This window comes from Sebastes fasciatus, chromosome 18 (genome assembly GCF_043250625.1).
Source record: "Sebastes fasciatus isolate fSebFas1 chromosome 18, fSebFas1.pri, whole genome shotgun sequence".
In the NCBI taxonomy this organism is placed as follows: domain Eukaryota; kingdom Metazoa; phylum Chordata; class Actinopteri; order Perciformes; family Sebastidae; genus Sebastes; species Sebastes fasciatus.
The window spans coordinates 3,047,241-3,070,786 of record NC_133812.1 but is presented as its reverse complement, the minus strand read 5'-3'; the positions used below and the strand labels follow the sequence as shown (position 1 = coordinate 3,070,786).

General features: G+C 40.3%; 2 protein-coding genes across 3 annotated transcripts; one reads left to right on the top strand and one right to left on the bottom strand.

Moving 5' to 3' along the window:
* Positions 1-439: 439 nt before the first annotated feature.
* adgrf3b (adhesion G protein-coupled receptor F3b) lies at positions 440-11,998 on the top strand. Its single transcript, XM_074615827.1, has 9 exons — positions 440-673; positions 1,490-1,630; positions 2,778-2,977; positions 3,766-3,945; positions 6,353-7,666; positions 9,340-9,381; positions 9,629-9,658; positions 9,745-9,818; positions 10,930-11,998. Exons 1-8 carry the CDS (start codon positions 523-525, stop codon positions 9,808-9,810), a joined length of 2,124 nt encoding a protein of 707 aa, XP_074471928.1. The 5' UTR covers positions 440-522; the 3' UTR covers positions 9,811-9,818; positions 10,930-11,998.
* A 96-nt stretch (positions 11,999-12,094) lies between these two features.
* mep1a.2 (meprin A, alpha (PABA peptide hydrolase), tandem duplicate 2) lies at positions 12,095-22,739 on the bottom strand. Of its 2 annotated transcripts, none has more exons than XM_074615828.1 (14): positions 22,564-22,739; positions 22,420-22,444; positions 22,284-22,337; positions 20,747-20,784; positions 20,587-20,662; positions 20,375-20,492; positions 20,013-20,188; positions 19,389-19,610; positions 18,836-18,982; positions 17,507-17,722; positions 16,875-17,321; positions 15,163-15,336; positions 14,710-14,914; positions 12,095-12,691 (listed from the first exon to the last, which is right to left on the bottom strand). In XM_074615828.1, exons 1-14 carry the CDS (start codon positions 22,624-22,626, stop codon positions 12,541-12,543), a joined length of 2,112 nt encoding a protein of 703 aa, XP_074471929.1. In that variant the 5' UTR covers positions 22,627-22,739; the 3' UTR covers positions 12,095-12,540. The 2 variants fall into 2 exon arrangements, with proteins under 2 accessions (XP_074471929.1, XP_074471930.1); XM_074615829.1 differs by having other exon boundaries at positions 22,573-22,673.
* Positions 22,740-23,546: the final 807 nt, after the last annotated feature.

Genomic DNA, 23,546 nt, shown 5'->3' with positions numbered 1-23,546 from the left:
TCCCCAGATTTATATGGCACATAATGGGAACATGACAAAGGGTCCCCGTGTTCCCAGGGTCCTATGTTCCTCAGTTCTACATGTGTGCTCTTCCAGGGTCTTTTTCCTTCTTCTTCCTCTTTCCTACCCCATATAGTCACTTCACAACCCCTAAGATTTTTCTTGTGACCCCTTTAGGTTGGGAACCGCTGAACTGTTGATAAAACAGGCTAGTTAAAACTAGCTCCAACTAGCTACAACAGTAAAGTGCTGCTTACAGACTGATGCATCAGTGATAACATTCTTATAATGTCATACATAATACTATATCAGTTACAGAGGACAATTTTTTTCTGTAGAACCACTACTTTTACTTTTGATACGTCTGTTTAATGTAATTGTTTGATTCCAAGATAAATCTGCTAGTGTGAATTTGCCTACATGTTTCCTGCAGGCTCATACGAGTGTGGATTCACTCATCGGTCAGTCAGGCACACAGCCAAGGCAGAATTGAATGTGGCTCTCCTGCCCGATGTGATCGTCATGAAGACCAATCCTCTTACTGTAGACTGTTCGGGAGGGCATCACATTGTTCCTATAAATGTCATTGCCACCATCTCAAACAGCACAGAGACCTTTGAAGTTTGGTGGAGCTACAGGGGTACAGGGAAAAATGCACTACCTGACTACAGATGTAAGACAAACCTACAGTATTTCTCAAATCTGTCCTCTCTCTTTCCTTCCGTTAGTTAGCTGCAGCATAAAACGCTACTTTAAAGCAGAAATAGGCAGATTGTAGCAAATATGATTCAAAAAAGTTATTTTTATATAACGGTCACTATATCGTGACAGTAGTACATGAAACAGGTAACCTGAAAAAAATCATGTGCCTCTGTGTCCTCCGGTGCTCCTAACGGCATCTGCAAGATTTCACAGACCGGAGGAAAACATGCAGTAAGAGCTGATCTGAGGTCTTGTGTCTCGCGAACTCGCGAACTCCGACCAAACGGTCAAACTAGGCAGCGCTGATCAAATATGAATCAATATTTTGTTACGTTAATGCCTATTTCTCTCCTTAAATGTTTTCAGAATCATCTTGTAGTGGACTGTTTAGCTGTAAAATGAGAACGTTTTTGACGTTGCCGCCATTGTGGAATCTGTTAAAGGAACGCCAAGTTCCAGTCACATGACCACAGCACAGCCAATTGGAACGCTCTCTCTCTCTGAAAGAGCCTGTGATTGATCAAAGTCTCCCGTCACGGACTAGATTTTCTAAAGCCTGAAAACAGAGCTATGAGGAGATGCAGAAGTCTAGTTTTCTCTCAGAACACTTGAATTACAATATGCTGAAAGGTTATTATGGAATTTTTGCCAAATGATGCCAAAAATATACTGCGTACTGCTGCTTTAATTGTTAACATCAATGCAAATTTAAATTCAAAATAGTTCTGCAAAATGAATGAATTTCCACAACCACAAACCTAACCCTGAAACTAATCTTTCTTTACAGCTGATGGAGATAACCTGGTCTATGCTTTCAACGTTGATGTCAGTTGTACGGAATCCAGCAAGGCACAATATGTTACTGTCACTTTTAAGAACACTAAGGACCAAGTACAAAGTGAAAGAGTGGATATCCCAGTAATTTATGGTAACTGATTCTTTAAAAAAAAAAAAATGATGTAAAGAATTTTAATTCTGTTTAATCTGCTTTATTATCAACTCAGTCTATGATATAATGCAACACATTCTCTACACTCCCAACTCATCAAATACCACCGCTTGGTCAGTGCCGCTCGGCTTCGGATACCGACGCATAAGATACCCCTCTAGCATTAGTTTTGGATGTGACAGGGGCTGTGTGACAATATACGCTTGTTACATGCATAGTGTCCTTTCAAAATAAACTTGTCTGCGTGTCAGCTGCGTCTCTTCTAGAGATTGGAGGTCTCGCCTATTTTTAACGCGAGCAGTGCGGTTCACAGCAGCAACAGACAGTGAAAGTGATCGTTTGTGTGTATATTAACATCATACCAGCAAGATTACTACACTTTCGATGTCTATATCTGTAGAATATGTCACGGACATGAAAAAAGTAAACACTTCCTGCTTTCATTTCAAAATAAAAGCCCTCAAGAATATTTTTTTTCTGTGGACCGAATTCCATCATTTGTTAACATTAGACTTTTATTCTGAAATATGTGCAGGACAGTGTTGTAGAACATGCAGTGACTTGGAGAGCTCCATGAATGAATATTGTACTGGGTTTGAATGGTGGATTATTACTATTATTTACAAATTACCACACGTTTCTTCACCTTTTTCTGTCTTAAATAAATATAAATTATATTTATAATGAAATGAACTGGCCATTATGAAAGGCAAACTCTATGTAGAAAGAAAGGGCTGGCAGCAGCAGCAGAAACGCAGCTGTTGGGAACACCTGACGCGTGAATCACGCAGCCGTCCAACCAGGCAGCTGTCAGGCGCAGGTGGTGTGGACGCGCCGTTATGCTCTTTATACTACGTCACTTGCTCCGACCGTTGAATAACGCACGGGGTGGGTTTGCGTTGGAGTTAGTTGAAAGCTTGGTGCGTCGCATACATTCTCTAAAGGGTGCCTCTGTACGTTGTTATCTGATGCCTTGGGGCACTGACCAAGCGGCGGTATTTGACAAGTTGGGAGTGAGAACGGATATATTCTCACATTCTCAGAATACTGTATTACTTTGTTTATAGTTACATTTATTTGCAATGTCTCTTGCATCAACTAATGATTCCCTATATTTTTCTCCAAGAGGGTAAAACATTTTGCATTGAGGAAAATGTAAATGGACAATATTGGCCAAAAACCCCAGCTGGAGACACAGTGATTAATACAACATGTCCAGAGGGCAGGGTTGGCTATAAGTCACGCACCTGTGATGGCACTACCTGGCAGTCGGTGTTTCCCAACTGCGTTGATGAAGAGTTGAAGAAAGTTTTGAATGCTGCAGAAGTGAGTGCAGCATTTCAGCTCATGACCTTAAAATGATAAAGTTCTATCTGATGTTTTTTGTCAAAAATGACCTATCCATCTGGCAATATAAGAAGTTTCACCATTTCGAGTACGTTTTTTTGACTTTTATGCATTAATGGCCCTAAAATTTGACAAGAGAAAAGTCATTCTCTAGGCCCTGTAACGGTGTACCTGCAGACCACGGTGCTCGGAAAGATAATCAATTGAAATTCGTCTCTTTACCATGTCACCTCACTGCTCTGAGACTGGGGTTAAATTAGCTTAATAGATCATTCAATATTACTCAAAATTCATGGCTTCATCAAACACATGCCACTAATAGAAAAGCCAACCACGTTTGGAGTAATCTTGTTTGAACTTGGTGAATAGCGAGATTCTTACCATCAGGTACCATGCTAGACAGTTAGCTTGCAAATATGATTAAACTGTCTACATTTTCCAACAAAATCATTGCTTTGTGTAAAGCCTTAGAAGATATAACCTTATAATTCCAAGAGGAAAATTAGTTATCTGAATTAGAAGGTCGTATTTTTTCACTTCCTTTAGTATGCCTGTTATTTTAACTGTATATCAGTTTTGCTGTCTGGAATGTGAAAACGTTGAACCTCAGTATCTTAAAACCTCTCAAATCGCAGATGGAACCTTATAATTTCAAGGTCACAGCTGTTCCCCATCCCCAGACCCCATCAACATTTTGCGTGAGGATGTATTTTGTGTGCTTTTGTACATTTTTACATTGAGATACTGTTTTTTTTTTTTGTTTCTAGAACTTCCGTAAGGGACTAGGGGCTACCCAGGCGGTGGCCCTGGATATATTTGCAGGGCTTAAGAACAGCTCTACATCCGATGACGATTATTCTATTGCCGACGTTAACGCTTCCATCAGTGTTCTTGATGTGATGGCCAATGCATCGGAATTTATTGACTTGCAAGACGATGTCCTTCCTGTAAGCCCTTGTTGATTATTATTACTTTTTCTGTAATACATGTGGAGTTTTGAGTTTGAAGGTTCATGCATGACCTTGGAAAGGCCATGTAGGCTACTTTCTTTTTTTTTCCCGAAGCTTTTAACCATATTTCGTAGCCCTCCTCAGCTGTTTAAGTTGTCATGGAGATGGTTTTGTTGTTATCACATGACCTCAGTATGGAATTTGGATGGAGGAGGATGGTAAGTAGAATGTCTAGCAAGTGTTTTTCACAAGTCACAAGGAGTCAGCACTTACAACAAACCATTCCACATCTCTGCTGGTACACCCAGAAGATAGAACACACACACTATATACGACCACCTGTTGCCACATAGCTGAATTTCTATACTTGGGTTATGTCATAACAACTAAACCCTCATCATGACAAGGCCACAAGATCTGGTTAAAAGCTTCAGAAGTAATCGCACAAGTACTTTTTGGTCAAAATGTGCAGTTTTACTTTAAGTGTTTTAAATGTGTCATCTAAAGCTGTGCATAATTTTCACATATTGCTCTACTATGGGCTGAGAAGATCCTCTAGTCCCTCTACAGGTAGCCAGTTGAATCGATCCAACTTTGGCTGTTTGTCGGTCCTGTTTGTGTCTGGGTTGTTTTTTTTGGCACTAGAGTAGGGCTGACCCGAATGCTTCGAAGTTTCGTCCGTTGCCGTGGTAATTGAACTTCAAATCAGTATTCAAATGCTTTGTTTTATATATATATATATATATATATGTAAGTATGCAATAATGTATAAATCCCAAAATACCCAATGAAATAATAATCCCACAACATTATTCATTATTAATATTCAACATTATTATTAGTCATTCTCAGACGGATGTCGCTGTTTGTTATGTGTAGGGGTGTGTGTGAGTGTGTGCGCAGTAGTGCGGCAGCAGCACTGTCCCGAAGCTTCGAATACCTTCGAATATTTCTTACCGAAGCTTCGAAGCCCAGAAAATGGTATTAGGGACAGCCCTACACTGGAGGATAAAACTTCAGCCTCTGGCCCATATAAGGCTGCAAGATTTGTCTTGAGAATGGGTGATTTTTTTTTTCAATTATTAATCTTTTTAGCTCGAGCTAGCTTCAGTCCAATTAAGCTAGCTTTTCAGAAATCTACCACCCTGGAGGTGATTCTCAGCCATGGCATGAGTCTGGCAACTAAATGTACTGGATTTGGGCTGCTTTTGGGGCAAAACTATTTTGGCTCAGTTGCTTGGGCCATTGAAACGCCTCCAAAATACAATGAAATATTCTCTACATTGTGATTAGGTTTTTAAACAAGGTCATGTTAGATCGCACTTTTGAGACACAAGACTTTAACCAAATGACCAAATGAGGGATGTCCCAATGTTTTGTTTTTGGACCAGATCCCAATCCGAGTCCCTTAATTTTGAGTATCTGATGATATAGAGTCCGATCTGCTATATTACTTAAAGGTCCCATATTGTAAAAAGCAAGATTTTCATGTCTTTTATATTATAAAGCAGGTTTAAGTGCTTTATAAATACTGTGAAAGTATTGCAGCGCTCAATATACAGAGAAATACATACAGCCCGTATTCAGAAATTATGCGTTTGAAAAAAGCCGTTAGGATTTCTGTCCATTTGTGATGTCACAAATATACAATATTTAGACCATTACACCATTTTAAACTTAAAAATTCTAAATGTGTCCCAGTTTATTCCTGGTTGCAGTGTATGTTAATGACATCAGCTGACAGGAGGTAAACATGGACCCAAACTGTTGCCAGGCAATGCAATTCTGTTGCAATTCCATTGAAATGCACTAAAACGGAGCGTTTCAGACAGAGGGTAAATACAGGTATATTCAGACAGACAGTATGAGGAAATTTTTTTTTTTTTTTTAACATTACAGCATGTAAACATGTTCTAGTAGAAACACAAAATACAAGAATGAACCTGAAAATGGACCTTTAAATGTTGATTAAATATATATCTGACACATGGAAATAATACATGTAGCCTACTAAAACTTGCACACCCATATTACACAAGCAACTAGATACAAAAACTTAAGGTCCTGATTCCAAACTATAAAGTTTATAAGCTTAAATTATATGACGTGAAAGAAAGGAAGTTTAATTGGGAAGTTGTGATTCATAAAACGTTAAGTAGCGACGATATGATTTCCCAAACACATTTTCTCTAATTTAGTCGGTAAAGGAGAGCAGCTGCAACACTTGCAGGCTGAGGTGGACAAAACACATCATAGTAGAGAAAGGATTGGATTTCGGTCAGCTTTATTTTAGCCGATACTGGTCCATTAAATTGCGACTGGATACCTATCCTTAGGATCGGCTCAGGACATCCCAAGGTAAAATGTGCCTTAGCACTGATTATTTTGTATTCTTCTGTTTCAGGATTTTGTGAACGCAGCAAGCAATATGTTGAACAAGACCTGGGGTGGGGTCAACAGATCTATTGTTGAGCAGATGTCATCAAATTACCTTCACTCCGTGGAGGAACTAGTACAGAATATCAAGTTCAACAAGAGCAACGATCTCGACACTCAAAATTTACAGCTCAAATTCTGCACAAGTCGCGACTGTAACGTGTCCGTGTTTGGCATCGACGTGAATCTGAACAAGTCCACTGGAGTAATGAAAACCGTTGCCGTGAAAAATCTAATGGATAAACTAAAAAATAATTACGTCACAAAGGAGCGTACCAGCCTCTTAGTATCGACGACGCTGGAGGACCGCCACGATCCTTATTTAGAAATTATGAAAATTAAAATGCAGTTTCCCCAGGAGCAGCTGGTACCCACTAAACCTTTCTGCGTATTCTGGGACACCTTAAAGAGGGAATGGTCAAATGTGGGATGCACTGCCCAAACTAGCGATGGAAACCGCACAGTCTGTGAATGCAACCACCTGACTTCATTCTCTGTCCTCATGTCCAAGGGTGACGTACCTGATAAAGTCCTAGATATCATTACCAATGTGGGCCTGGGTATTTCCGTCTGCTCGTTGCTGATCTTCCTCATCATTGAGTATCTAGTGTGGTCGGCCGTGGTCAAGAGCAACCTTTCGCATTTCCGTCACACAGCCATAGTGAACATTGCCGTGTTCCTCTTGCTCGCTAACTGCAGTTTCTTGGCCTCCACCTCCCCTGAGAGTCTCGGGGACACCTGGTGCCTGACTTTGACGGTATGCAAACACCTGTTTTACTTGGCCATGTTCAGCTGGATGCTGTGCATGAGCGTCATGCTCGTCCACCAGCTCATCTTCGTCTTCAGCCCGCTGAGGAAAAGAGTCTTCATGTTCTTCTCCAGCATCGTAGGCTACATTTGCCCAATCTTAATAGTGGGATCCAGCTATGTGTATTCTAAATACACCGAGAAGGAATACTATAATAAGAAAACGTGCTGGCTAGTTTATGAAAGACTCTTGGAGGGTTCCATTCATGCTTTCCTCCTCCCCATAGGAACCGTTATTTTGACAAATATCTTTTCCATGGTGGTCGTTATTCTTACTCTAGTGAAGTCCTCGGCCCCTGAGGGCAGCAAGGCAGACGACAAGGAGACAGCCAAGAGCATCATCAAAGTGTTGGTCTTTCTAACGCCTGTTTTTGGAGTAACATGGATAATTGGCTTCGCTCTGCTCCTATTGAAGACTAGCAGTCCCATGTATAAAGTTGCCAGCTACAGTTTTACCATCCTCAATTCCTTCCAGGTAATTTGAAAGCAAAACACACACACACACACACACACACCAAACAGAATGTTGATATTAGTGATGCATCAATCCAACTTTTTCCTCTCCCAATACCAATTCCAATATCAACTCCACCAATCGCTACCAGTGCTCTCTTTTCCCCAAATTGAACCTATATATTTAATCCCTATACTCACTCATTGGGATCATTTATATGTAAGGTAGCCAGGGATTGCCGATTGGCGCTAAAACTGAGTTGGCACCGTCATTTAAAGGGGAATTCCACCTACACGTCAAAAGTCTTGAGGCGTACTACTGCATAACGTGAAAAAAAAGTTGTATGAAGCCTTTTTGGGCTATAGAGAGAGCTGTGTGGAATCTGATCAAATGCCTCAAGTGATCAATCAGGGTTTCTGTTATCTGGTAATTACCGTTTTTTGTTTTTTTTACCACGCACCGCCACACTCACTAACGTTATGCACGCAACACCTTCGCACTGGGTTATTCCTTGAAGGAGTTCGCTACCTGTATAACACATTTTAGTTTAAAAAAAGAAAAAAACGTCGGTGCAATACACTGGCAGAAACCTTGATAATGGCGATGAGTCTGCGGCCCTGTTAAGACCTGGTATCAACATGCCTCCTCAGTGATCAGATCACAAGTGGACAGCTCCAAGTACAGGTGTGTACGCACTCAAGACGCATTGAGATTGGATCTTTCAGACCACATTCAGAGGTGGTCTGGGCCACATATGGCCACATTCTTTTAGCAGTCTGTAGTGAATGTGTCCTGGGCCACTCTAAGGACCGCCTACTCTACTGACGTGCCGCTGGGATCCGCGGGTTTCTGAGCTCCTCATGTGAATAGACAGACAAACCGATAACATAAAAAAAAAATTCCAAAAAAAGACTGAAAAATGTGCGAAAAATGTCTGAAAGAATTCTGAAAAATATTTGGAAAAAGGCTGATAAATGTCCAAAAGAAATGTCTGAAAATGTCAGAAAAATATCTGTAAAAATGTCCTTAGAAAGGTTGATATAAATGCCAAACATTCCCAAAAAATGTCTGAAAAAAAGGTTGAAAAATGTGTGAAAATATGTCCAAAAAAGGCCGAAAAATTCCCAAAACTATCCCAAAATGCACAACAGATTTTCAAATATTGTCCAAAAATATGCCCAAAAAATCTCCAAAATTTTCTGAAAAAATTCCGAAAGGTGTCCGAAAAAAGAATTTGAAAAATGTCCGTAAAGATCGGAAAAATTTCAGAAATAAAGGCAGACCCGATCGCTTGTCTGCTTTGCAGCATGGAAACGGCTTCTGTGATGATGTCATGATAATGCCAGGTGTGAACAGGGCCAGTGATACAGTTTTAAGACAGAGGGACTGTGGCGTTATTCTTAATATAGCCTGCCTCTCAATTGTTTTTAATTTCAATAAACACGGATAATATTTGACCGGAATTTCTCCTGTTTGTCCGGGACATTAAAATCTTCCAGGACACGTGGATCGGCACCATTTTTTTCCGACGGAAACCCTGCAAGTGATGTCTCATGTAGCCTGCTCCACATCTCTGATTGAGGCTACTAGGCTACATTAGCCACTACATTAGCATAACACACCTTAAATGTGGTATTTAATATTTCTTTCCAAATAAAAATATAACCCGTTGCACTCAATTTCTTCTCTTACAGGGCCTTTTCATTTTGATCACTGGGTGTTTTGCAGAGCAAAAGGTAGGTTTGTCATTTTATCAATAGAAAGATATCTCTGCTATGCTTTATCAGTGTCAGTATGCTCATTGATTTATTGAAAATCTCTCAAATGTCCAGTGGTCATAGGTAGGGAATTCTTTCTTTCTTTTTTCCTCGCCATGGGAGGCATGGGTTTGATGCCGGGGGCCGAAAAATGTTGGCAATAATCATGTTGTTTAGTATTTACCATCTGCCCAATCTATTAAGCTATCTGTGCTTTTATTAACAGGTTCGAGAGGAAATGATAAGGCTCATAACGGTAAGTTTACCAATGAGGTCTATCCAGAACAACGCCATTAAATGATGGAAACATGCATCGTAACTCGTTTTTCATTCTACCCTCAGGCAAAATCCAAAGGAAAAAGTGAGAGCAAGACGAATTTGACAACCACGTACACAAAAGACAAATGAAGACCGAGGTCAGTCTTATTTTATGCCATTAAGACTCTCCTTTTAACTTGTGTCTATGGCTGCATCTTCAATCACACACATTTTCAATAACAATTGCATTTCAGGACTGTAGATGCATTTAGACTGCAAAGCTGCTGATTCTGCTTGGGTTGCTGCACCAGCATCTTTACTGAGCAACACTGACTTGCTGTCTTATAAACCATACTAACCCTCTGCTTTGATCAAAACAGAACAAAAAACGCTGTGTAGCCGTCTAATAAGCGGGATAATGTATAGCTAGCGGGTCATTGTTGTGAAAGAATGTGAAAGACAGCGAACAGTTTACAGTTGCACACATTATAAAAATGTATTTACTATATATATATATATATATACATATATATATATAAGTATCTGTTAATGATTCATATATTTTTTGTAAACCTTAAAGATGTTTAAACCTTAGATGTTTTAAAAAACGATTTCTTAAAGGTTTACAAATCATTTGGTAGGTAATCGTTCACAAATACTTATATATTATATAAAATGTAGTAGCATAGTTTCTAAAATGTTAAAAATTTGTACAACAATAAATTGATAATAAATGCTAATTTTTAATGTAATCAGAATGTATTGTTATCGTCTCTTATCAGCTATACAATATAGAATTTATGAACTAATTATTTCATATTAAACAAACTAATGATAAAAATAACAAATTATAGCATTACAAATTATTAGTAAACATTATTCATTATCGTTTAAATGTTTTTTATTAACAGTAAAATAACTATTAACTAAGATTCGGTAACTATCAATTTACCATTCATAAATGATCGTTAGTATAAGTGTTACCGAAAGAAAAGTTTTGTGTATTTTCAGTGACTACTTCTATCTATTTTCTGCTTTTGTGATCATAACGCATGTTGTGCTGTTGGTGACCCAGTAAGGTCCAATGGCAAATGCTGCTGCAGTAACCATAGCACCCAGCGTCTTAACAGGCAATGCAAAGTTACATGAAATGGGTCTGTCGGCTATATAAATCACTTTTGCGCCACATGTAAGCAGATTTTGATATTTTGTGAGTTTGTGAATCTAGTCTAGAAATGATCTAAATACTTGCTCATCTCTCCGTTTCAGATTGTGGAGACGGAAACAGCGACTCGCATGTATGCAGCTCCACTTGTAGCCTAAAACTCTTAGTCTACTTTGTGTTAGATTATAGAGACAGTTACAGATGTATAGATGAATGGCCTAATACAAGGTTAATTGTCATCTAAAGGTTACTGAATAGAACACTGCATGTTTTGATAATATTAAATGATTTGATAGAATTGACCATTATTATTAGTAGTAGTAGTAGTAGTAGTAGTAGTAGTAGTAGCACTTGCGCTGATGGTCATCATCCTTAGATGAGGCTGACAAAGATTTCACAGGAAATCCTGCTCCAGGGAGTTATATGTAGATCTAGCTAACGCATATATTTGCCACCATTTTATTTTTTAAGGGTAAAGCAGATACAGATTAAATTCCATTTGCATTATAAGTGCCAAAGAAGTGAAACAAAATACTGAATTGCCACTGTATAGCATTAAGTAGAGCCAAATTAGATGTCATGCATTCTGTACGCCCAGATTGAGTTGACTGTGTATAGAACATAGATTTAAAGGTCCCATATTGTAAAAAGTGAGCTTTTCAGGTCTTTTATATTATAAAGCAGGTTTAAGTGCTATATAAATACTGTTAAACTATCAAAACATTCAAATTACGGAGAAATACACACAGCCCGTGTTCAGAAACTGTGCATTTGAAACAAGCCGTTAGGATTTCTGTCCATTTGTGATGTCACAAATCTACAATATTTAGACCATTACACGGTTTCAAACGTAAACATTCTAAATGTGTCCCAGTTTATATTATTATTATTTTCCTCAGCTGACAGGAAGTAAACAAGGACCCAAACTGTTGCCTAGCAACGCAATTCCATTGCAATTCCGTTGAAAGGCACTAAAACGGTGTGTATCAGACAGAGGGTGAATACAGGTATATTCAGGCAGACAGTGCGAGGAAAATAAAGTGTTTTTTGACCATTACAGCATGTAAACATGTTCTATTAGAAACACAAATTACAAGTATGAACCTGAAAATGAGCACGATATGGGACCTTTAAACAAGTTTGGCTTGGTTTGATTATTTTGTTTAGAAGGAATGTCTGTAAATGTACACTATTTGACTTGAACTATAACCTGTATACTATGTGTGTCAAATTAGTGTATGTATCTAAAAATATGTATTGAAATAAAGACAAGGAAAATAATGTCTTTTATTGTTCATTACACGATGCATGACTCAGAAGTTTCAATCGAAATTATTAATTTTTCATAACAGAATTTATTTAGTGGACTACATATGATTTTTTTGTATCATACAAATTAAACAAACTTAAGACACATAAAACTCGTGCTCTATTGAAAAATGTTATTCATTTGGGAGAACTAGAAATTTGACAGTTGAAGTTTCCCCTGTGGTTGTTGGGGATTGATTTCTGGGCTCAGTCTAAGGGAAAAAATAAAAAATAAATTTCATGTGGGGACGTAACACATAAAGGCCCGAGATGCATTTAGTGTCCAAAAATGATGAGCCTATATAAACTGATACAAATACTCATCTCTAAAAGCATTGGCACCATTTTCTGCCGTGAATTCACTGCTGAATGAACGCAGAGGACACATTATTCCTCTGAAATGTCTTTCACTGAGCTCTCCTGATGACGGTGAAGATGGCCAGCGTCAGAACCACGGTCCCCGCTGCGCCACCGATCAAAGCTCCTAGAATGCCTCCGTTTACATTCAGGTCCTCACACCTCTTACCAGCGTAGTAGGTGGTCTGGCTTGATGCACACCTGAGAATATCAGCAGACAAAGTTTTTTTTATTATGGAAAAATTATATAAATATGATATAAATATGATATACATTTTGTTAACCAAGAAATAGTTAAAGCACAGAACTGCTAATAAAACTACAAACTAAAGTTTCACATTTCTGTTTGTCTACATTTTAAACAAACAAGATAAAACATGCTAATTACTCAGCTTTAGAGGTGCTTGTAGGCACTTTTTTTAACTTTGGAGAGAGCCAGGCTAGCTATTTCCCCTTGATTCCAGTCGTCATGCTAAACTAAGCTTATTGCCTCCTGGCTCCAGCTCCATACTTAACACACAAACATGAGAGTGGTATAGATCTTCTTGTGTTACTGTCCGCAAGAAAGCAAATAAGTATTTTTCTCAAAGGATACTAAAGAAACTACAGTTACATTTCCCCATTATTTTTCATCATGCCCGGAGTAGTCTAAATTATATCATAAATGGCCAAAGTAATACTGAGGGATTGTATTAATTACTGAGCCGGCCTCCAGTCTTTATGCTAAGCAAAGCTAATGAACTCCTGGATCCAGCTCCATACTTAAAGCAGCAGTGGGTAGAATTGGAGCAAATAATATTTAAAAGTTATTTTAATAAACGTTCACTATATCGTGACAGCAGTGCATCGGACAGGTAATCTGAAAAAAAAAAAGTCATGTTCCTCTGTGTCCACCGGTGCTCCTAATGGCATCTGCATTTTTCACAGACCGGAGGAAAACAACCAATCAGAGCCGAGCTGGAGCCTTGCCATCTCTGAGCAGCTGTCAATCTCTCGCATACTCCAATCAAACGGTCAAACTATGCTGTGCTGATCAAATATGAATCAATATTCTGTTACTGTAGTGCCTGATGCTTAAAATGTTTCCAGGAACATCTTGTAGTGTTCTGTTGACCCGGCCGCCATGGTGAGATCAGTTTAAGAAATACCAAGCACCGCCCACCAGCCGGAGCAAACTTTATAATTTTACAGCTAAACACTGCACTACAAGATGTTTCTGAAAACATGTTATGCGAGAAATACGCATTACAGTAACAGAATATTGATTCACATTTCATCAGCACTCCCTAGTTTAACTGTTTGATCGGAGTTCTCAAGTAATTGACAGCTGCCTCCGTTGAATGAACAGCCTTTTTAAAGCCTGAAAACAGAGCCATGAGGAGGTGCAGAAGTCTAGTTTTCTCTCAGAACACTTGAATTACAACATGCTGAAAGGTTATTATGTCATTTTTTGCCCAATGATGACAAAAACATTCTGCGTACTGCTGCTTTAAGGGGACAGTTTGGATTGTTTGAAGTGGGGTTGTATGATTTACTTAACCATAGTCAGTGTATTAAAGACTATGGTCAGTTCAGACTCCCCAAAGTCACACAATAATACAAACAAACTAACCAATCAAGGCAGCGGTAGATGGGCAACTTCCGTGTTCTGCAAGGTACTAAACAGGTAATTACTGTTTTTGTCAATGGAATCTGGTGGCTTTGTAGGGAGCATATGGATATAAAGGCTTCAGTTTCCCCGTCGGAAAGGGCTAGTGGTATAGCGGTGAAAATATTCTAAAAATAGTGTACACTTAAACTGATATTTTTTTTAAGGTGGCTAAAATATGTTTTGCTGCAGCCCCCGTCCACATCAGTACAGTAGTTTCCTCCCACGCCATTACTCCTGTCTGTTTCTCTAAACTGGGGGCATGCTGACCGCCATCTACTAAAGCTAATACACTGACTATGGATAAGTACCTTATACAACCCCACTTCAAACAATCCAAACTATATCTTTAACACATGGTGGTATTGATCTTCACACTTCACAAAAACTATTCAAACACCTATGGGTGCAAGCCTTATGTAAGTGCATTGGCCTGCGCCTAATTGACATTGAATTTAAATTCATATCTTTTGGAAGTGAAGATTGGCCAAAATATCCCCAGTTCTCTAAAAGTTCCTAAATTGCCACAGATATAGCCATGTGCTGTACATCGACTCCCGAAAACACACACCTGCATGAGGCTTTCCCTTCACTCTCCACACACATGCCTCCGTTAAAACAAGGGTTGGGATGACAGGGGTTGGCAGCACGTGCTTCTCTGTGTTTATGAGCCTCTGGTCTCATTTCCACCTCGCTGATTGGCTTCTCATCTGTGATGTCATTACTTGGTGCGGCCGGTTTGACAGGCACCTCAGTCTTGATCAAGTATGTCAAATCTAACGAAACAACAAGTTAATGAAGATGTTAAAATAAACTGTTAACTCAAATAATGTATGTAAAAAAGAAAAGTGAGACACGATTTAAAGTAGCAGGAAATCTGAAAAGAATTCTATGTATTGAACAGGCATTTGCAGGAAATGTTCTTAAAAATGTAGAAAATTAGCTGTTGTTTGGCAGACTATTTGTCTGATGTATGAATAGTCTAGTATAGCCGGGTGGAAGAGCTGATATTTCTGATTCTCACCATTGAAGTCAGCAGTAATGATGAGGTCATCGTTCTTGAGGAAGCTCCTCCTGTCCAAGTGCTTGTGAGAAATGAATGTGCTCCAGCCAAAGTCTTGACCACGATAGCACTGGCAGTCTTCATCCATCACTGCACCTGAAGTAGCTGTTGGTTTGTTCCAACGAGGATCAGTGACTGAGGGGGGGAAATAGTCAAGAAAAAAAGCAAACGTTTTCCATTTCTGAATTCTACATGTTTTTGGTTGAAACAGGATATCAGGGTGTGTACTACGAAGCAAATTCGACAGAGCCAGACTTGTGTTGCCTAAACTGGCTTGACAAAGCCTAAAAGGTTTTTTTATGAACGAAACAGAAAGTGCACAGCAAAAAGCTACACTGTGAACATAACCTGCTCCACACCAGAGCACCTTTCACACATGCACTGCAAACCTGAACTTATCTAGACATTACCCGGAGGAGCTGTATGCAAGAACGCAAATGACCAAATCATTAAGACTGAACATTAAACGGACTTTACTCTGCCAGCTCCCTATTACAAAGTTTGCGTAATGTCCGATTGGACCCATGTTTTATAAGAGCAGGTCATTGTCCTGAGAATTCACGATGAGCGAGTGGGCGTGTTGATGATATTTCCATGTGGCTGGTGCAAAACCAGAAGAAAACAAACATCCAATTGTGAAGAAGAAGGGTCATTTACACGAGGACGCCAACGAAAATGTGGAAAACTGGAGAGACGTCGAGATTCGTGAAGTTGTGTCGATAAGGGCAGATATCGAAATTGTCAAACAAATTCAAGCAATGGCAAGAAACTTGGTTCTTTATGACCAAATTACAAACCAGCTACGTGGTCAAGTAGTCAGTAGCCGCGTCGTAGCCTGCGCGCTCTACACAGGCGCCACCGCACCTGAACCAAACGGAATATTTCCAGTAGAGAACACGTCTGACACAGACAATCTCCTGTCGTGTGCTACATGTGTGAAAGGGCAACTCCAGACCCGATTTTCTGGACATTGACCGGAGCTAATATGAGAAGATGGTTCAGGCTAGGTCTGCAGCAAAGGTTGCCATGGCGATCTAGCCAGGATAAAAGAAAGCCACCTTTGTGACATTTGAAATACTGGCTTTAGGCTTGACATACTCTACCTCTATAACCCAAAATTGCTTTGTAGTATCCTACACCCCTCAGTACACAATCAAGAGCCTTCAGAGTTGAACCACACAAAATATCTACAGAGATCACTGTAGGCCTTTCAGCTTAGTGTTTTGATTGTATGGCCAGCAGATTTACTATTTTGGCTCTCTCTCATCAAGCTTGTTTCTAAACGTTACAGGCAGCTGTTTTCATCAAAAAAGTTCTAACAACACACTGTACACTACCTGCCTAGCATCAAACGGCAGACAAGGTTAGCGACTTGCCAGTGAAGATAGCAAAGCACTTAGCAGCTAAAGAGCAAGATATTTCCCACAGGATTTGGTGGAGAGCAAAAGCAGAGCTAAAAGGAGAGTGGATATTTACATTCATCCTACATTCAAGAGACTTTTTGCGGAAACCAGCTGCTGGAAACGAGGTTGAAGAGATTGGTGAAAATGAACCAAAACAGTAAAGGTGTGGGCCATAAAACTAAGCGCTAGAATGCTAAAAAAGCACCGTAGAGCTGAACTAAGCCAACCCTTTCATCTGGCTAGAGAACTCTAAATGCCAGTGACACCTACCTGTGGTGAAGCTTCTTGTAGAAGACATTCTCAGTTTTACATCCGGGTCCTGGTCCATGGCAACGATAGTCGCCTGCCTGTTTATGGCTGGCCACTGCATCACTGCGTCATTTTCCCCACTGCAGAGGTGCAAGGCTATGCCAACATAGTCTGGATAGGCACTCACTTTTCCATTTGGGTAAACACTGATACCGAATGAGTAGCCCTCTGAGTTGGAGAAGCACTTGCTTTTAACTGGACTGCCAAGAGGAGTGGTGGCGAGAGCGCTGGTGAAGTTGTGGATTTGCCAGACAGCACTGGGGCAAATGGTCTCAGTAAGAGTGATGTCATCGATTAAGATGGCACCCAAGGAGTTGGATGATCCTCTGATGCCTTGGAAGAAATAGCGGAACTTCTCTGTCACCTTGAGAGTCACATGGACTATTTCCCAGGCAGCATCTCCGTTACCTGAAAGACAAAAAGCAGGTGATTTATTTAAATTGGTTTGTGAATTACAATGTCTTACAATGCAATAACCACTACATGGATAGAAAGTGCTTTTCATTAAGGATTTTGAAGTGACAACATTTTAGAATGCACTGTGCAATAGGCAGTGTATTATGTGCTGGCACAGGAAGGATAAAATAAAATACCTGTAATGGTGTGGATCTTCCTGACACTGCGTACAGTCCCTGTCCCATCATCAGTCCTGATCCATATCACCAGTTTGTCTCCAGCTGCTCCAGTCATCTTGTAGAAAAACTGCAGGCACTGCTCGTCCCTCTTGGGGTAGAGGATACGTGACTCTAGCAAGGCACTGCTTCCAACTGCGCCAGAAGATGTGTCAAACTTCATGAAGTAGCCAGAATCTAGAAAGGGAAGCCCATTGGTACATATTGTGTTAACTGATTTATAGTGATGACTGGCATTAGAGCATAATGCTATTCATGTCCTGTTACAACAGCATTTATCCATAAAAAACATCACCTCATCCCTGCTTGTCATATTTTGCCGCTTGGGCACAAAGCTTCCAGCGTCAGCCTTTTGCGTAGTATCTTAACGCAGAAAGTTTGCGCATGGTTAACATTATAAGACGTGGTTAACGTTGTAAGACGTGGTTAACGTTGTGAAACGGTCGCAGTTAGATTTAGGGAACAAAACTATTTGGTTAGGGTAAGTGCTTGAAATGGACCGGCACTTACGGGTCTGATGAAGCCAACAGAACCACATCATCTGCAAAGAGCAGAACGCAAATCTGAGGGCCCCAAACCGGATACTCTCCACCCCCCGGTTGCGCCTTGAGATCCTGTCCATGAAAATCACAAACAGGATTGGCAACCAGGGACAACCCTGGTGAAGGCCAACACCCACTGCAAACATGTTTGACTTTGTGCCGAGTATACAGACACAGCTCTCACTTTGGTTATACAAAGTTTGGATGGCTCGTAACAGCAACCTCGGTACCCCATATTCCCGTAATAATCCTCACGGGACTCTCGGGCCAGGACGGAATCCGCATTGTTCTTCCTGGATCCGAGGTTTGACAATCGGTCGGACCCTCCTTTCCAGCACCCTAGAATAAACTTTCCCAGGGAGGCTGAGCAGCCCAATAATAATTCCACGGGCACTGTCCCCAACCTCCACGCGACACTGAAGAGGCATGTCAGCCAAGACAGTCCAACAATGTCCAGAGCTGTCAACATCTCAGGGTGAATCTCATCCACCCCTGGCACCTTGCGCCATGCATGAGCCCCGTTACTTTTTATTGCGTATGGCCACCTCCTGAGTAGGTACGCACCATTTGAGTGTTGACAAGCACCAAAGAAGCATAAATAAATGCTATAAATAGCTAGTATTGAACAAGATATTAATTTATGTAAGTCTGTCAAATTTGATCTAATTACCTGCCCTTCTGTTACATCATATAGGACACTCAACAGCTGGGCGTTGAGGCTATATGATCTAGAGAATTAGCTCAGTACCTCTGCAGCGCCCTGACACGGTGTGGTCGGTATCAGCTGGACTGCTCAGCGTTTGGACCCAATCTGCGTTGTCCTGCTCGTTCTGAATCATTCCACAGATGTTGATCAGCTCAAAAGAGCACTGGTCCAAGAGAGTGTGTGTGTTGGCTGGAACAGGACAGTTAGCAACAATCAACCTACAAAGCTCTACAGAGATTGCAGAAAGGAGTACATTCTCAAATTTGATCGGTGTAATATGGAGGATCTACAACTACCAGTGGGATTTATACATAAAAATCTCTCTAGTGTGGCTCTTAAGTCAAAGACTATGGGGCAGAAGAACAAGCTCAACATAGACTAAAATTTCGGAAAGCTGAAGGGGACTACAGAGTTCTTTTAGTGCAGCTTTGAGATGAGAATATATATGTATTTCAGGTCTAGTGTGACAATAAATCAGTAATTTTCTTACACACCTGTATCTTATGGATTCTTAACCACGTTCCCTGCCAGGATATAGGATGTGAACCAGTTGCCTTTCTGTAACCTTTGAGCAGGCGTGAAAGGAGACACTCACCACAGTCGTACATGCGGTTGAGCCTGGTGATGTCCACTGCACTGAAGTCCATCCGCTGGCCAATGACCTCATTAAAATATGGTATGGTGGTGGTGATTGTTGGGACACTTCCATTTATGTTGAAGGACAGCGGCCTGTAGTGCATGATGGACTCATAATCATATGGCGTGTTCAGATCAGTGATGAAGTCATCCTCGTACTTGTTGAAATTGTGCTCCATACCTGTGGAGAAGGCAGAAACATTGTCATGTAGATAGTCAATTGACAGTAAATCAACTCCTTCTAGCAATGCTACCACGTAACGTTATGCATATGTAGAAGCTATAAAACCTCCTATAAAACTTAGTAATGCACGACAGATTAGAAGACACAGCCTGCAACCTACTTTGATTACATTATAATACAAGTGCTAATAATTTCAATTCGCATTATTATCGCGTTAACTTTGACAGCCTTAGTTTTCAATAAATATTGAATTGTTAAATGTTATTATTTTAAATACTTGGTTGGTGACTAGTCAACATTTTCCTAGGTGGGTGGGGTTGTGATGGCGGAATTTGGAGTATTTCTAAAATCCTGACCACAGCCCTGAATAAAACAAAAGAATTAAATATTGTGACCCACCGTCTTCAATCTGGTCCCACCAGATTTTGACATAGTCATCTCTATCTGAGCGAGACTGTTCATGGTAAAAGCCCAGAGCGTGGAGGAGCTCATGCTGCACAATGGACTTAGTGTCACACCTCTCCCCAATGGACACATTCTGGCCTGTTCTATCATCTCCAACATATGACCAGCATCTGAATTGGTAAAATGGAAAATTAACAATCAGCAATCGACCTCAGGTGCTGTTACTGAGCTCTAAATAGCATTTCGTCACATCAACATTTCCTAATCTTAACGCTTTTGATGACTTGACAGCATGGCCCATAAAGTTGTGCAACAGCCAAGATCGTTCCTGAGTCGTGTGGAACACTGCAGCTCACCCAGACTGCTTGGTGAAGTAGAGGTAGCTGCTCTCGCCCTCGTAGGGCTTGAAGTCCACACAGGATCTCAAACGGTATTCCTCAAAAGCCTGGAGGATCACACCTTTAGCATTCAGTTCTAGAGTAATGGAAATTCCAAATCAGGATATGCATATTTACCTACTCATGAAATTATTTGTTGGTCGAAATGTATTCCTTTGTGCATAGTGTACCTAAAGAATCCGTTAAGATATAGGGAATGGGAAACTTCCATCTTCTTGTTTCATCAAGGATTGCATTCCTGTTGGGCTACAAGACACATTGAAAGTGTTGAGAGTATGCTTTTAAGTTCTTGACAAACATACTCTCTGCTCAGACTCTCTGTATACTTACATCACCAGCGATGTCTCCCTGAAACAGGTGTGTTAACCCTAAAAACACATGTTGAGTACATATGAATATCAAGTCAACGATGTATATAGTGAGGTGAAGTCCCTCCCTTTCCAGTATTCCTAACTTCCCCACATGGATGTATAAAGAGAACTGGATACAGCGTTGGAGGCGGGGCCCTGATCATTCTATGGAAGTTGCTCAGTGGCGCATGAAGCAAAAAAAAAGCTTGACTTTGAGTATAGAATTACCCGGATCTTCCAGTGATCTTCCGCATCCATTGGGCCCATGGAGCGGCAGCGTTTTTTTTTAACTCCGCCTCCCAGCCCGCGGTCCAGCCTCAGACTGGGTCTCATTCACATGAATGGGAGAAGGAAAATAACTCTGGATTCGGCTATTAGTGCATTTTATAACTTTTAGGACCTAATGATTTGAATAAGGGCTATTCAAGTTTTCATACTGGGAAGTTGATTTACCTAAAAAAAAATGATCCTCTGTTTTACAGACGTCTCTTTCCCAATGTAAGTCTATGGGAAAAAGTCATTTTGGGTCCAATGGCATCACGTGACGGACACAGAAGTTGTAGTACCGCCGTTTGGCCACTATATAAAATTTGCTTCGAAGTCCAGTACTCTTCCTGGGGGCTTGATTCCCCAAGGTATCTTATTTCATAAAAAACATGTATGGCAAGATACAAATAAGTTTTGATGCCATTTGAATTGTGGCCTGAATTAAACATATGCTGTTTGTCAATTTAAAAGATAATTTTGCAAGTCAAGAAGGTTGCAGTTTGTCGTAGGTTTGTAGTAGTATCATTTAGTTTTGTGTGAAACCGGTCAGTGAACTATATCTCATGTCTCGCACAATATACGTCACCAACACTAGCTAGCTAGCTAACTTAGTTATATTCCAAGCACAAATGTAACGTTATCTTACCTGTTGTGTTTCATCCAGCGACTCCTGGTCTTTTTATCAGCCGGGAAGAGAAAGAATAAGCAAGACCCGTTGCTGGTGTGAGAACATCCAAGTATGAAACGCACACGCATCCGGTCGTGGCTAGAAGGTAAGACGCAAATTGTGAAACTCTCGCAAGATGGTTAAGGTTTGGCATTGACCTTGAATAGATAAGGTTAAGATGCTAAAGTTTTTGCAAGTTTTTGCATGTTTTCGCTATTCGCGGGTTACCTTCTAGACACGACCTAGGCATCGTAGCTTCAGCGAGAGAGATGTCACTTAGGCCAACGCAACTTTTGGGTATGTCGTATTTCTAATTACGTATTTTCACAGTCTGATACTTGAACAGTTTTACGACAAACTGCAACTTTCTTGACTTGCAAAATTATGTTTTTGACAAACATCATATGTGTGATTCATGGCGCAATTCAAACAGCATAAAAATGATTTGTCTTCATATCACTACCGTTCATATTTTTTCCTAAATAAGGTCCAATGTTGGTCCACCGGAAGGGGCGGGACTTTGCCTCTACGATAACATATCAACAGGAAACAGGGCATCTTTGACAAGGCTTAAAAAGTATACCTCTATTGATCTCAAGTATGTCGTCCCTCAGTTCACCAGCGTCTGCATTATCACCTGGAAGATAAATTTATTGTTACCGCCAAAAAGTAAAAACCAAGCTTGTTTTATGTGCATATGATCAATAAAGTTAACCAACCGGCACGTGTCGGAACAGCTTGCACCTAGCACACAAAAAGAGATATGTCTAAATTTAAACCCTTCTAGAGAGACGTTTTTTTTTTTTTTTTTTTATTTCTGTTTCAATGTGATAAAATTTCAAATGCTTCAAAAAATTCCCTACCTTCAATACCACAAAGACTCCGATCAGCGCAGCAATTTTCCTCAAACCGTCTCCGGAGCCCATGTCGTTATCCAGACACAAACTTGTTTCTCTGATGCCAGTGTAAACATGTCCATAAAGACAGCAGCTGGAGAGGATCTTTGATCAGGATTATTTATGGTGTTCAATGAGTAACAGGCATTTCACACGTGTCCTCCCTTCCACTTATATGACTGACAGCACAATGAACTGTTGACCCTGTACAGAGGCAACCGAATCAACAATACATTGACAAGAACTCTGTTCTTTAGTCTATTAAAACAGGCAATTATGTTGTTAAGATAAGATAAGATATACTTTTATTGTCCCCGCGGGGAAATTTTTCCTGGACTCTGTCCAACTGCAGTTACAAACACTAAATTAAGACAGCATCAGCAACAATAATAAACAATTCCACATCAGACAGGGAAACAGTTTCACAGAAACAGATGTTTCAACACATACACAGTTCACGTACATAATGGCACATACTATCACACACACTATCACACACACCATGGCAGGTATTGCACCGGTAGTGTACTGCACCGTCTACCGTCTTGCCCATATTGCACAGACAATAGTCCAATATTACACATATGCAACATATTGCATTGTCCCAATTTAACATATTGCACTGTTATTATGATAGCTTGATGTTACGAGTTGTTGAGGAGTTTTATAGACATCGGCAGGAATGAATGTTTGTAACGGTTCAATCTGCACCGTGGGACTCTAAATCTCCTGCTGGAAGGTAAAAGTTGGTACTCCTGATGTAAGATGTGAGTTGGGTCTGACACAATTTGCTGTGCCTGTCTGATGACAGACTGCTCATAAAGCATCTGGAGGGTAGGGTGGTTTTTGACCTCCATAACCTTCATGGCAGTCTGCACCAGGCGAGAAATCTGTGACCTCAACTGCACGGTCAGGTTACCGTACCAGACCGTGATGCCATATCTTACAAT

What these genes read in the sequence shown, in the direction of transcription:
- mep1a.2 (XM_074615828.1), bottom strand. Translation starts at nt 22,626, where the DNA reads ATGGGCTCCGGAGACGGTTTGAGGAAAATTGCTGCGCTGATCGGAGTC. An exon ending in CAACCGCATGTACGACTGTG is followed by an intron (nt 18,983 to 19,388) that starts GTGAGTGTCTCC and finishes GTCCTGTTCCAG; the next exon opens with CCAACACACACACTCTCTTG. An exon ending in GAAGGGAAAGCCTCATGCAG is followed by an intron (nt 12,692 to 14,709) that starts GTGTGTGTTTTC and finishes TGATATTCTCAG; the next exon opens with GTGTGCATCAAGCCAGACCA.
- adgrf3b (XM_074615827.1), top strand. Translation starts at nt 523, where the DNA reads ATGAAGACCAATCCTCTTACTGTAGACTGTTCGGGAGGGCATCACATT. An exon ending in TGCAAGACGATGTCCTTCCT is followed by an intron (nt 3,946 to 6,352) that starts GTAAGCCCTTGT and finishes CTTCTGTTTCAG; the next exon opens with GATTTTGTGAACGCAGCAAG. An exon ending in AAATGATAAGGCTCATAACG is followed by an intron (nt 9,659 to 9,744) that starts GTAAGTTTACCA and finishes TTCTACCCTCAG; the next exon opens with GCAAAATCCAAAGGAAAAAG.